General features: G+C 54.3%; 2 protein-coding genes across 3 annotated transcripts; one reads left to right on the forward strand and one right to left on the reverse strand.

Annotated features, from left to right (window-relative positions):
* The first annotated feature begins 1,304 nt into the window (after positions 1-1,304).
* MED9 (mediator complex subunit 9) lies at positions 1,305-9,177 on the forward strand. Of its 2 annotated transcripts, XM_071760564.1 has the most exons (4): positions 1,305-1,315; positions 4,764-4,975; positions 8,357-8,504; positions 8,685-9,177. In XM_071760564.1, the coding sequence occupies exons 2-4, from the start codon at positions 4,809-4,811 to the stop codon at positions 8,694-8,696; spliced, it is 327 nt and encodes a 108-aa protein (XP_071616665.1). In that variant the 5' UTR covers positions 1,305-1,315; positions 4,764-4,808; the 3' UTR covers positions 8,697-9,177. The 2 variants fall into 2 exon arrangements, with proteins under 2 accessions (XP_071616665.1, XP_071616664.1); XM_071760563.1 differs by lacking the exon at positions 1,305-1,315 and having other exon boundaries at positions 8,357-9,177.
* A 1,840-nt stretch (positions 9,178-11,017) lies between these two features.
* On the reverse strand, positions 11,018-13,040 carry RASD1 (ras related dexamethasone induced 1). The gene is made up of 2 exons (XM_071760562.1): positions 12,651-13,040; positions 11,018-12,350 (listed from the first exon to the last, which is right to left on the reverse strand). The coding sequence occupies exons 1-2, from the start codon at positions 12,934-12,936 to the stop codon at positions 11,800-11,802; spliced, it is 837 nt and encodes a 278-aa protein (XP_071616663.1). The 5' UTR covers positions 12,937-13,040; the 3' UTR covers positions 11,018-11,799.
* Positions 13,041-14,409: the final 1,369 nt, after the last annotated feature.

A 14,409-nucleotide genomic window follows, 5' to 3' on the forward strand; every position in this document is an offset into this window, starting at 1 on the left:
CTCTCTGATATGCTTTGTTGATTAGTGGCTAAACATTAAACCCCTGGCAAACAGGGCTCCTTGGGGCCAGGGACAAGTGACTGTGAAAAGCCACTTTGTGGGTTCCAAGCACCCAAACTGAGAGCTGACAGAGCAAGAAGGGGGGGACAGGCTGCTCTAGGTGTGGGGACAGCAGCACCCCAAGGCCCTGGGCTCAGCTGTGGTTGCCAAAGGGAGCCTGGGGCAGGGGGAAGAAAGAAGGCTGACCCTAATTCTGCTTTCAGAGTGGCTGTTGCCCTGCAGAAAGGCACCTTTCCCAGCTCAGGAAAAGGATTTAATGGTTTCTCACTGGTTTCTCACTGTAGCTGGATGGAGACTTCTCCACCTTCCAGAACCTTGCAAGAGAGCTGTGTCTCCCACCACGGCAACGCTGCCCCAGAAACCCACTGCTGTGGCACTGTATTCTTCAAGGACACCTGATTCATCTTGCACAGCTCATGTAAAATTTGCCTGTTTGCTGTAATTAGGCCAATTTTAGCAAAATGGTATTTGCAACTCCAGCAAAAGGCTAAAATCTTAACCTGAAATCTTTTCAGCGGTGCCAAAACAAAGTCCAAACGAAGCCCCTTTCCTCTCCCCCTGTGATAAGTAACCAAAGAGCAACATTTTGAAGTACTCCAACATCAGGTAATGGCTTTTCCTGCCCCACTTGAAGGGAACCTCACGGCCACACAAACAAAGCCTGACCCACATTAGCAAAAAGGACAAGACCAAGAAAGGGAGCAGGGATTTCACGAGAGTCCTAATGGAGCCCAATTAGCAAGTCCCTGCTTCTCATCCAGAAAAATTTATGTCCTGAACAGAGCAAAGGGTGAAAACTGCACCCTGCCCACACCCAGGGCAGTGCTGCTCCAGGATCCATGGATGCAGGAGCAGAAGGGATGCACACACAGAGGGGGATGCACACACACAGAGGGGGATGCTGTGCCACTCCATCACTTTCCTGACATGAAGGATCTGTCTCCAGGGAGGTGAGGGAAGCAAATCCTTGCCTGGGCTGGAAGCTGGGCCCTGGTGCAGGCTCCTGCAGCATTGCTTCAAGGCTGTGATTGCACATTGAGAGGGCAATCTCTGCTGCCTCATGAGTCTGGTGGCACGTGTTTTCTGGCTAACTCCTTTTTTATAAATAATGGTGGGGCTGTAGCTGAGTCACCTCGCTCCGAGCCAGAGCCAGCAGGGGTCCGGGGCTGGGCTGGCCCAGCTCTAACAAGGGCACTTCCCTCTGCAGGGGCAGATGTTCCTTAGGGACACCCCAAAGTCACACCCCGAGCTCCTTGTTCCCGTGAGGTGAGTTTCACCCCTTTGCCTTGGGTGGAAACTGAGGCTGGGAGGGCTCTTTCCTGGTGGGCTCCTGTGGGGACCAGCAGCTCCCAGAACCCACCATCCCGGGATGCCCCAAGGGCACAGCACTGCCTGATGGAAGCAGTGAGCCTGGAGAAGGGCCAGGCTGGTGGTTGCCACTGCTCAGCTGCGTGTTTTCCTGGATCTATGTTTCTGCGTAGCTGACCTTGTGCAAGAAGCCCTCCCTGCTCCCCTTGCCTACGCACTGGCTTGGGTGCCTCCCCGGGGGTGGCAGGGAGCCCAGGACAGCCCCTGTGTTTGCTCAGTGGTGTGGTGGCATCAATGAACATCACACTATCACCGGATGCTCCCTCTGCCCTTCAGTCATCCCCGTTCTCCTGGCTCAGTGCACTGAAGCTCTGTGGCTCCAGCACCCAGCCCAGAGCTACAAACACCGTGGCCAAACCTCCTGTGCCACCTCTTGTCCCCAGCTCTGCCCCTGATGCCAGACTCCCTGGAGAGACAGGAGCCTCTCTCCTTGAGCCTGGCATCTCCTGGGGTATGGAACCACAGAATAAACTCCAGCTGGATCCTAAACCCTGAGGGTACCCAGAGCACCAGCAGCTTTGGGAGCACAGGGTGATGCAGGGGCAGCCAGACCTCCAAAATCCCTCTGGCTAAAACACTGCTTCAAAGAATGAAGCTCAGCTTACCCCCCTCCCATCCCCAGCAGCAGCTCTGAGAAGCCAGGGACACCAGAGCCCTGAAGTGCTCTCAGAATGACACCAGAACTGAAGACAGGGCAGAGCCTGAGATCAAATTCCCATCTGGTCAAAATTAGGGGGGATCTTGGCCAGGGAGCTGAGCAGTTGCAGGATCACAGACATGGCTAAATGAAAAGGGACAAGGTTTCGGTGCTGCTGACCACAGCCAAGGGCTGGAGCTGTAATTTCTCATTCCTATCACTCCATGCCAGGTGGCCACAACCCTGACAACACCTTCCTGACTTAGCAATACAGACTTATCCTACCATGGCAGCTTAGCAGGACTCAAATAGAAAATTCAGGCTGACAATGCAGTGCAGGAGCCAGAGGAAGAGATAAAGCTCAACCTGGTGATAGCCACATAGTAAAAAATGATAACAGAGCTGGTGGCAACAGCACAACAGGCTCCAGATGGTCCAGCAAAGAAGCAGAGCCTGGTGAAATGCCAGACCATCTATTTGAAAACATCAAGTCATTGTAAGGGAGCAGTGAAAGGCAAAGAGTCACCAGGTGCTGAATTAAATAACTGGTGGTAAATACCTCAAAAGTTACCTTTGGAAGCAGAGAAGAAGTGCAATTTGTATAGAAATGACAGGGGGAAAATAATATTGGTATTGTAAAGGAAACAGGCAGTAACAGAAGAGGCTCTGGATAGGGATTATTTGATCAGCTGCTTTTTAGGATAATGGGTGAGCAACGAATGTATGTGATGGCTTTAAGGTGAGGGGCATCTCTGCTGTGCCCCTCACACAGGCTGACACTCAAAGGGTGACCACAGTCTCATCCAACCAGTTCACCAGCATCTGCAGTGCTGGAGGAGCCTGTGAAACCACAAAACACCTTTGCTGTGCCCTGGAGAAACAGGACAAGCCCCAGAGGACAGAGGTGGGGCACCTGAGGGAGCTGGAGGAGCTGTTCCCACAAGAAAGGGGAGAGGCAGGGACAGGGAGGAACACCAAGGAGATGAAGCTGTGTGTTCCAGCTGCTGTGGGAACTAAATGGCATCCAGAAATGCAGATGGACAGCACTTTTGGTATGGCTGGATGGCACCTGTATAGTGTCACCTGCTCTAACTACTGCTTGACTCACCCATCAGAGGCAGGGGCCCAGCAGCCTGGCTGGGCCATCCCCCTACATCAAATGGAGAGTTAAAACCGGGTGAGCACAGAGGAAAGTGTCCCCCACGGAGCCTGCATTGCCTCACTTTAGAAAGATCCCATGTGACAGAAAAAGTGACAGAAATGAACCTCTCGGGTCAGCCCCACTCAAAGGACCATCCTGTACCTCCTGCTTGGCTGAGTCAAGGACCATAAATACCATCAGCCTCCTCCCCACAGGGATCTGCTTGATGGGACCTTGGGCTCCCCTGTGCCCCTTAGCACATTCCAGCATTGGCGCCCAAGCCAGGATCTATTCCTGACAGTAGGAACAAAATGAGTGATTGCACCTGCTATATTTAGAACAAACAGTCAATACTCCACGTTTAAGTGGTTACCAGCATTCTCGATGGATATATCAATAGTCACTGTCTGCCTTTTGAAAAAAATTGATTTCAAAAAGAAAACTGCCTTCCCAGTTATCCTCGTCCCGTAACCGCTGAGCACAGGAGTCTATTTCAAATGAAAAATTAAATTACACATTTTCTGTAAGCCAACCCAGGAAGAAAAAACCTTAGAGGTTTTTCTGCAGCTGGTATTATCAGTACCACCATCCTTTGTGCATATAGAGGGGTTGAAACACAGCTGAACCAAACTCTCAGGCCTTTTGGTACAGGAGGACATCACTGCCCATCTCCCTGCCTTGACCAGGTGCCATCCTGAACCACCTTCCACCTGCACCTCAGACCCCCATATCTCCCCCTCTCCCAGTTTCCCAGCCCTGGCACCAGCTTTCTGTCTTTCTTCCTCTGGATTCCTCCAGTTCCCAGCCCAGGCTCCCAGCTCCAGCTGGGGCTGATGTCAGCCATGCTTCCTCCCTGGGGCAGAAAGCCTGGTCCTGTGTAAGCATCCTGTCTCTAAGGTGTTACAAATACCACGACACTCACTCAGCCCCCTTGACAATTGTCCTCAGCTGCAGTAAAGTCCAAACTACGGACACCAATTAATGAAAAAAACATGGTGGGAAGCTGGGATCTGAGAGACTGTGAAACCCTGCTGTGGTCACCGATTTAACGCAGAATTAACATTCCCCATTTTCCCCCTCGGGTTGGCTCAAAAACAGGGAGGGATACACACAGCCATGGGACACAGAGTCTTGAGTTCTCCCAGGGGCTGGGACCCAGTGTAGGATGATTCCTGGGACACTTTTTCCTTACCCTGCCCTTCGCTTGCGGGACCCCGCGCTCTGCCCTCCCTACCCCAACCACCAGCGGCTGCGGAGGCCCCGGGGATTACCGGGGGGGTGCAGGGCATGGCCCGACCTCAGGGCTGAATCTCAGGCTTAGCTCAGACCCAGATTCAGGAGAAATCCCCAGCCCAGGCCCCAGCGCAGGCCCAACCCCAGCCCTGCCGCACGGGCAGCGCAGTGCCCGGGCACAAGCTCCAGGAAAGGCCCAGGCGGGGCCCCAGCGCAGGCCCAAGCGCAGAGAAAAGCACAGGCCCAGCGCTAAGCTCAGGGAAGAGCCGGGGCTCAGGCTGAGGGGCGGTGCGGGGCGGTGCGGGGAGGTGTCAGGAAGCCGAGCTCCGCCCCACTCCGCTCCGTCACTGAGCGGCGCCGGGGTCCGCCATGGCCTCGGGGGCCGCCGCCGCCGCCCGCCCCGCCGAGGAACCGGCAGCGCCGGAGCCTCCCGCCGAGCAGAAGCCGCCGCCGCTGCTGCCGCCCCCTCCGCCGCCACCGCTGCCCGCCCAGGAGGAGTTTTCCTTCCTGCCGCTCGTCCACGACATCATCAAATGGTAACGGCGGGCACCGACCCCCGTGTGTCCCGAACCCCCGCCCCGCCGGCCCCGGATACCTCATCCTGCCTCCCTCCTCCTCCTCCTCCTCCTCCTCCGGGTGCTGCCGCCTGACCGCGGCCTCCACGGAGTGCCCCGGGTGGGGAGCAGGGCTGAGGGCCCATCCTCAGCGTGGCCTCGGGCAGGGCAGGGGCAGTGGGATCCCCCTCTAACGTTGTTGTCCGTCCCTCAGCACCTCCAGGGAGCCCTGGGTGGGGAGCAGGGACCCCGTCAAATGGTGCTCACCCCCCCTCAGCATCCCCAGGGGTGCTCTGGATGGGGAGTGGGGCACTGGGATCCCCTCCTAACGATGCTCTCCCACTCCCAATATGCCTGGATGGGGAGCAGGACAAAAGGATCCTTCTAGTAATGTTCTCCAACCACCAGCATCCCTGGAGTGCCCTGGATGGGGCAGGAGGGCAATGGGGTTGCCCCTGTAGTGATGCTCTCCAGCTTCCCAGCATCTCCTTTGCCTTTTTACTCCCAGAGGCAGTTCGTGGGAGGAGTGTCAGAGGAAGCTGGCACATCCCCAAGTGCATCTGCACTCGGGGTCACACCAATATCTGGGTGGTGTTTGGGTGTCCCAGGCAGTGCAGGTGCTGCCATGGCCCGGGTACACTGCCCTACTCACCAGTCACACCCAGGAGCAGGAGTGTTGTACTTGTGCTGGGTAATTGCTCCCAATAACTCATTCGTTTGGCTGATAACAGCCTCAGAAAACACAGGCAGTGCTGGGGCAGGAATGCAGCTCATTTCTGGGGAGCTGTCAAAAGGAGGGATGGCTTCTACAGTGGTATGGATTAAATGGCTCTTTTCCCAGTTCAAGATCAGTACCATAGGGGTAAAAGGTAATTGTACATGTGTCCTGAGAGCTGGGATGTTTCTGTCCCAGGATAAACTGTTCAGAGATGCTTGTCTGAGGTCCTGGTCCATGAACATCCATCCAGACCAGCTCCATCCTCTCACCTGGGTATGCTGTGTGGTGAGGCAGAGGGCATGGGAAGCAGAATTCCCTTGTTGTGGGTGTAGTCCTGGCTGCCCTTTCCCTGTGTGCTTGGGTAGGTTTGTGTCCTGCTGATGTTTCACTCGTATCAAACACATCTGGAAGGTGAGAGAGGTTCACCCCTCACCCTCTGCAGCCTGGCACAGGAGGACTGAACACCCCCTGACACACCAGTCTGGGTACAGAACAGGCATGAGAACACAACCCTTGGGATGTCCCTCAGTCTCCCCATTGTGCTGGAGGTGGGCAGCTGTCCCCAACCTTGGTTCTGCCTGATCTGTCCGGACCACAGAAGTGAGGCTGAACCCATTGCCAGGTGCATACATCTACATCAGCAAAGTGGGCAGTAACCACAGGCTGGGACCTCCCAGATTCCTTTATGCCACCAAGCAGGTCACGGTGACCCACAGATGACAGTCCCTGGGATAAGGATATCTTGTGCCCTGTCCCGCTGAGCCACCCACTCCCACAACCCAACCACCTCCCTCAGCTTCACACATGGCATTTCCTGGGTGGCTGGAGCAGACGTGGGTACTCTGAGCATGCTGCAGGTGGGTAGGACCACAGAGGCAGGCAGTGGGATCTGTTGCCTCCTGTTCCTGCCAGATGGGAAGCACATTGTCCTCTAACACAGCTGCTGCTCACAGAGCCCAGCCCTGCTGTTTTGACACTGACTCAGCCATGCAGGCACATCTCCAAGGTGACTCTGCCCAGGAGCAGGGATGCAGTGTGTAAATTTGTTTACATCCAAGAGCATTACGTTCTCTTCCCCTTCCCAAGAAAGTTTTCCCAAGCTGGGCTTGCTCATATTTTCTCCCTGGTACAGGGTTGCTGTCCCAGTGCATGGCTCCACCCATAGTGGGTTTTGCTGGTGGGATGAGGAGTGCTGGGCCTGAAGAGAGCTCTTTTGTGGAGTCCATCAGCATGGGCTGTGGCTGGACCTTGGGTTGGGTCCTGTGTTGCTGTCCCCAGGCCTCCTCACCCCTGCCTGTCTGTGCCCTCACAAAACAGAGCAGCTTCAGTGGCTCCATCCAGCAGGAAAACCACCCATCAGAGAAAAAAACCCAAAAACCAACAAGCCCAAACCTGAAATAATGAACCCTTCGGATCAACCAGCTGGACAGGCAGCTGTCAGCTCTCTGTGTGTGGGGAAGGGAACAAGACTTGGGGGGATCTGGAGTGGGGAGGATGTCCCTCTCCACAGCCAGCCTGCAGGCTGCATTACAGGCAGTGTCAGCCTTTCCTTCTCCAGATTTCATGGGGTTGTGTGTGTCCCTGTATTTTTCCACTGATGACCTGACTGAATGCCTGCATAATGGGGATACATTATAGAACCAGCTGCAGTTTTATTTAGAGGGAAATAATGAATATTTTGTTCCAACAGGTTTTTGAAACGTTGCTGACCATCTGGTTAAAAGTTTTGCTCTGAGATGTGTCACGATTCCCCAAAGTTATAATCAAGCACCTCTCTGCCATGGTCATGCCAAGGAGATTTATTTTTAGGTCTGGCTATTGAACGGGCTCCTGGTTTTCAAAGACCATTAGAATCCTGCTCTTGTTATTATCAGGCACCCTGGAAGCCAGGATTTGCTTTTGCCTGGAATCAGTAAAACTTCTTGCTGGTGCTAACAAAGCTGAGGCAGATACTAATGAGGATTTGAGGGCAGACACTGCCTCAGACAACACTGATCCTCAACAAGCACAGAGCTGGCTGCAGAACCAATTGTGCTGATCTTAAAAAAAAGAAAAAAAAGCTAAAAAAAAAAAAAAGCTGTCGCCTCTCTTTTATTAGCTATATATCCCCAGAGTGTCACTGTAAAGCTCCAAAGTGCCATTTTCTCTTCCATTGGATACTCTCTGAGACTTTGGGGAGCAGTTTCTATTTTCCTCTGTCAGGCTCTTTTGACTGCATTGAGTTTTTGTATTACAGCAGCAGCAACAGGTCACGGGTGAATCTGACATCCTTTTTCCCAGGTTTCTCCACACAACTCACATATGTAATCTTACCTTCCCCAAGGAGAGATATGGCAGTTCAAACAGAGGGAGAATTTAGCCTGCTCCATGGTTGTGTTTTAGAGCTGTAGACTGTCTCCTAGCATGATTGATGTGTCCTGAGGTGACTAGGTTGTATGTTGGAAACCAGCTTGCCCCAGAGACTACTCAGTCTGCATATCTATCTGTGCCTGTTTTATCAGAACAGGTAGTTAGATAGTGAGGAAAAACTTCCCACTGAATTCCAGTTAAAGCTCTGGTTGCACTGGAAATGACAATTACCCCAGCAGATTGTTGACTTTCCAGCAGGAGAACTGAACAGCGTCTCCGTTTTTTCTCCTCTGCAGCATGGACAAGGACAGCCAAGATGTTCACCAGGTGCTGAATGAGCTCAAGAACAAGTTCCAGGAGATGAGGAAGCTGATCAGCTCCATGCCTGGCATCAGTGTGAGCCCAGAACAGCAGCAGCAGCAGCTGCAGAACCTGCGGGAGCAGGTCAGGACCAAAAATGAACTGCTGCAGAAATACAAGAGCCTTTGCATGTTTGAAATCCCCAAGGAGTAGGAAGGGAGCAGCTCTGCTCTCTGGGGCTGACATACCTCCTCTCTTGGCTGAACAGGAGAGAAAAAAAGGTGGCAGAAGTTTACTTTTATGCTTTTTTTTTTTTTTTGGTAGTGTTTGCTCTGAAATGGTGTCTGTGTGGGACTGCAGGCACGTGGCACTGAACCAGAACACCGTGTGCTTGACATAGGATGGTTACAGCAGTGGTTCCCTTCAATCTGCTGTAGGACTCTGCATTTAATGTATGCATCTCTTCTGTTTTCTCTCAGGGTGGGGTGGTTTGGGTTTTTCTTCATGTTCAAGCAAGCAGGGGACGTTGTGTTTTCTCCTTGCTAAGGGTCAAAGTACCTGCTGGTTATCTTCAGCAACAAAAGGGGGGGGCTTTTCTGCAATTTTTTTCACTCAAAACTGGCCAGACATCAAAAGGGAACATAAGAGGGAAGCACGAGCTGTTTGGCCCTGCTCTTGGGAAGGGTCTCTGGGGCAACTTCCAGTCTGTGTGTGTCAAAAGAGGAATGCTTGTTTTCAATTACTTTTGTATTTCTCTCTCTCATTTTAACCAAGTGATGGTTGTGTCTGAGATGAGTAAAGATTTTCAGATTTCAAATTGCTCCTCTTGTGTATTCACTGGTGGATGTGGGTTGAGCAGGAGTGGGATTTTGGCAGCACAGGGGATTTGTGTAGCCTGGGCCCAGCTCCATGGCCTTTTTTGAAACAGGGTGACTTGGGAGAGCAAAGCAGGGTGAGGGATGTGGATTTCTTAAAGGTTTGGGTGCATAACTCTCTTCAGGTGAGTGCAGCTTCTAAGCAGTATGTTGGGTGTCTTGCTCCTAAAAGAGAGGAAGGGCAAGCAGAATCCCAGGGCATAAATTAAAAAGTTTTTAGTTCTCCCACACGTGACAAGTCAGGCTCAACAGGATGGGATGTTTCCACATCCAAAGTGCTCTGGGTGCTTCCCACAAGCACAAGCATTTGGGTGGCTGGAACATTTGTCTGCTGGAAGGGTCTTGAATGTTGTGTGGCATTCAGAGGGATCCAGGGACTCCCTGTCCTCTGTCCTGCTGGGATGGGACCTTGAATCTTATGGTTGTCTGCACTGGGCTGAAAGATTGTGCAGGTAAGTGGTGGGAGAGGTGAAAACCAGTCAGTGAAACACAATATCCTCAGAGAACCAACATCCAAGGGCAGGCAGCATTTGTGCCTTCAAAAGGAGAGAAGCAAGGTCTGTTTGGGTAGGATTTCCCTTTCCTAGCCCAATAATTCTGCTCGTTGGGTGCTAGGCTGGCTGTGACTCACCTGTAACCTGGAGAGTGCTCTCTCCTGACTGGAATACTTTACTAGTACTTTCTTTGGGAAGGTGCCAGCGTGTAAACTGAATAAAGCAGAGCACCAAGATAAACAAAGCACAATGTGCACTCTTTTTATTACTGAAATTACCTTTCTACCAGCCATTGCCTATCCCAGCTCAATAAATTCCTGTGTCTCATGTCTGGACGGTTGTTTCCCTTTTTTTTTTTTTTTTTGTTTTGCCAGTTGCTGTTCCTGTGAAATCAGGGCATATGTGGAGTTGGAAGAAACAGTGTGTTTCCAAAGAAATGTCTGGCACTTAGTAGAGGAAGAAGTTAACTCTCAACTCAAATCCAAGTTTCAAATAAAACCGAAGTGGTTTGGTTTGCTGCCTCACTCACTCACTCACTCACCCACCTTAGTTTTGTAGCTTTGATAGAGGCTTTTTTTTTTTTTTTTTTTCCATTAATACATATTAAAAGTAGATTTGTTCTGCCACGTGGGAAGAGAGGAGGGAAAAGGGGCTGAAACTGAACTGAAACAAAAGCTGGAGCCAGGGTGAGCTGTTCTTTGAAGAGCTTTGCCCTTTCCCTTTCACTTCTGGCAGCGGTTACCGCAACTTGTTATGAGGCAGAGATTAAAAACCATCAAATGCATAGGTGACCTTTCAAGCAAAGTACTTCCTCTACTCATATTGCAAAATAAAAACAATATCCCAGCCAGAGCCCCAGTGAATCACTCTCTGTTGACATCACTAAAATCTGCTTAGCTCATCAGGAAGAAAGCACAAAACACAATCAGCCCCTTTATAACGAAATGATGTCAGTTTGCTGGGTTTCTGCTGGGAGTGACAAGCCAGTGCCCAGCGTGTCATGGGGCTGGCAGGATCGTCACTCGGTGTCACTGAAGTGAGGAAAGAGTCTTGGCTGGGTGAGCAGTTTGAGTAACTCTGAGCGTGGCCCCTGGTTCACCCCGTGTGGCAAGGGGTCGGCTGCTTGCAGAGGCGGAAACCTTTGCACCGGGAGTCGGGGAGAATGGGGTAGTGGGGGGGTTGAGTCTGGAGGATGTTTTTAGCACCTCAGAGCTGGGCTTGGGTCTTGGTTTAACGGGATTCAATTTTGCTACAGGGCCAGGGGAGGAAGTGAAGGCAAAGCCAGAGGTGTTGTTTTAAAAGGATTTTATTTATTTGTAGAAAAAATAAAACATCAAGTTTCACCCACGGTAGAAACACTTGAAGATTTTTTTTTGTTCATGTCGATGACAAACGATACTTACATAAAGTGCCTATTGTTTTCTTATTTAAAAAACCCTTCCCAGTCCCTCCCACCTTCCCCAAATCTTGCAAGTCAGACAAGACAAATGTAAACAAGAATCAGTTTTTTGGTCCATTGGGGCTGTAACTCTGCAACGACTCTGCAACAGGAGTGTCTTCTGCACGTGGTTTGCAGACACAGATGAACACACAACACAGAACCAGAGCCCGTGCACAGCTTCTCAAGTTAAAATGAAGCAAACCAAACAAAAACCAACCCCAAAGCAGGTGCTGGCAGGCCTCTGCCCTCCCTCCTGAAGGCAATGCCCAAAGCTGGGTGGTTTGGGATGGACAGCAACACCAAGGTCTGTTGCCTTTCAAGTTCATCCTCCCACCTGGCTGCCCAGCAGCTCACTGCTTCCCTGTCTCTCTGCCTGGAGGAGGTTGGGCCCAGCAACACCCGCTCCAAATCCTCCCCTTTCACATCCCTCCCTCCCAAAATTCTCCCTCCGGAGGGGTGAAGCCTGTGAAAGTGATCCCTCAGGAGGAGGGAGGCTGGGAAAGAGGCGACCCCCTCTCTGCCCAGGTGGCCACCTGCCCAAAGTCAGTTCAGAAACGAGCATCTTTCCCCCCTCCCTTCTTTCTTTCCTTCCTTCCTTCCTTCCTTCCCCCCTCCTTGGTGGGGGGCTTCTAGCTGATCACACAGCGGTCCTTCTCCTTGCCGTGGCCACCGCCGATGGCTTTCTGACGGATGTACATGAGGTCACTGTGGACGCTGGGTCGCCGGGCGAAGGGGGCCACGATGCCGTACGCCTCCTCCGAGCTGCCCCTGCCCCCATCTTTCAGCAGCTTTTTGCCTTTCAGTGCCTTCTTGTGCAGGATGTCACAGTACTGGACCGAGACCTTGCGGTGCAGGTCAGGGCTCATCTCGCTGGGCAGCTTGGCCATGGCGAAGAGAGCTTGGAACATCTGGTCCAGGCTGCTGTTCTTCTTGGCTGAGATCTCGAAGTAGGCACATTTTTTGGGGTCTCCTCCCACCAGCTGCTCGATCTCCCGGGGTTGCACCTCTCGGTAAAAGTCTCGGTCACCTTTGTTGCCGCAGATGACCAGGGGAACCTCTATGTTCTCCTTGGTTTTGTTCTTCAGGCACGACTTAGTCTCCAGGATTTGCTGCTTGAGGCGCTGCACCTCCTCAAAGGAGTCTCGGTTGTCCAGGCTGAACACAAGGATGAATACATCTCCTGGGGACAAAGAGGGACCGTGAGATGGCTGCAGGGACGGGGACACACAAAGACCCTCTGCCTAAGTCATAAAGAGCCCCGGGGAGAGCATGGACCAGGCAGCACCAGGGTCCTGCATCCTCCTGTCCACCCCGTGCAGGGAGCAAAGTTGCCCACCCCGTGCACACACACACACAATCCCATCTCCCTCCTTTAAGGACTGGAGAAACATCTCCAAACCGGCTAAGAAAGCCTGAAATCTACCAAGGAACACCCCCCACACACACCACCACTTCCTCCTGGTCCTCCCAAGACAAGTACCTGTGAGGATGGAGAGCCGGCGCATGGCTGGGAAAGGGTGGTTGCCCGAGGTGTCCAGGATGTCGAGCTGGTAGACCTCGCCTCGGATGCTGTAGAACTTGCGGTGGAAGTCCTCGATGGTGGGCGTGTACTGCTCCTCGAAGCGGCCGGTGAGGAAGCGGGAGACGATGGCGGTCTTGCCCACCTTGGAGGAGCCCAGGATGACCATGCGGTAGCAGTTCTTGGCGGGGATGCTCAGCTCGGCCTCGCTGGGACACATCTTCTTGATCATCGCTGCCAGTTTCATTGAAGCCGGCGAAGGGGCAGCTGGCACCCAGAGGACAGCAAAGGAGATGTCTGCCCGGCTGCTCAGCCCCTCTCGCCCGGCAGGAAAGGTCCGTGTAAGCTCTGCACGGCCGACGCCGCGTTATATGGAGGCAGCAGCGACCGCCCCTTCGGCGCGTCACGGCCCGGGGCGGCAGCGGCGGCGGCTGAGTCAGCGCCCGGCCCCGCTCCCGGGGCTGCCGGACCCACCCTCCGCAGCCCGAGTCGGGTTCCCGGGGCTGCACAGCCCGGTCCCCTTCGCAGCGTGGCTCGAGCTCGGTTCCGTTCGCAGTCCCGTTCGCGCCTCCGGGGCTCCGCAGCTCGGTGCCCTTGCAGCCCGCTTCTAGCAGCAGTTCTAGCGCTTGGCAGCCCGGTCCCGTTCGCAGCCCAGTTTGTACTCCTGGTGCTGCACAGCCCGTTTACATTTACAGCCCGGTCCGGGCTCCCGGTGATGCTCAGCCCGCTCCCGTTCGCATCCCCGGTTCTGCACAGCCCGGTTACATTTACAGCCCGGTTCGGGCTCCCGGTCCCGTTCCCGAACCGGCCCCTCTGCCGTTCAGCCCGGGCTCCCGGTGCTTTGTAACCTTCCCTCAGAAGGCGGGTCCGGAGCTCCGGGGCTGCGGTCGCCTGCAGCGGGTTCGTCCCGTCCACAGCCCGGGTCGGGCTGCCGGTCCCGTTCGCGGTCCCGTTCGCAGTCCCTTTTGTAGTCCCGGTGCTGTCCCAGCCCGCTTCCCGGCGTGTTTTTTGCTCCGTTTTACACTTTCTGCCTGTGCGGGAGCGGCTGTGCGGGCGCCCGTCCCGCAGAAAGACCCGAGAACAGGGCAATGGGTGCAGCCGTACGCGGGGCAGGGGAAGGGAGCAGAGAGAAATCTCGGTACCACCGGGAGCTGCAGAGCGGGTTGGGGGCTGCTCGATTCCCCCTTGAAAGGGGGGATGCTTCTCCCTTAACCCGAGCCACGACCCCAACCCCAGCCGAGCGCAGACCCCGGTTTAGGCAAGACCCCAGCCCAGCTCCAGCCCTGACCCCGACCCCAGCCCCAGCCCAGGCACGACCCGACTCTACATCAGCCCCGACCCCATCCAAGCCCCTGCCCCAACCCCAGACCAGGCAGGACCCCCAGTCCCGACCCCAAACCAGGCAGGACCCCCAGCCCCGACCTCAGCCCGGGGGGGCTCTCCGCAAGGGGGCAGGCGAGGGCACAGCCGGAGGGCCGGGCAGGGAGAGGCAGGGACAGGCAAGGAGAGGCAGGGAAGGGCAGGGACACGCAGGGAGAGGCAGGGACACGCAGGGAGAGGCAGGGCTCCGGGCCTGGGGGCATGAGGGCCAGCCCAGGACCCTCATGCCCCTTTTGGGGCTGCCCACAGGAGGAGGAGGGATGCTAGCAGGGATGCAGGCAGCAGCACAGGCAGCAGGGTTGCTTCTGGGGCAGGCAGGGTTCATGGTGCCACTTCAGAT

This window comes from Heliangelus exortis, chromosome 17 (assembly GCF_036169615.1).
Source record: "Heliangelus exortis chromosome 17, bHelExo1.hap1, whole genome shotgun sequence".
Lineage (NCBI taxonomy): Eukaryota > Metazoa > Chordata > Aves > Apodiformes > Trochilidae > Heliangelus > Heliangelus exortis.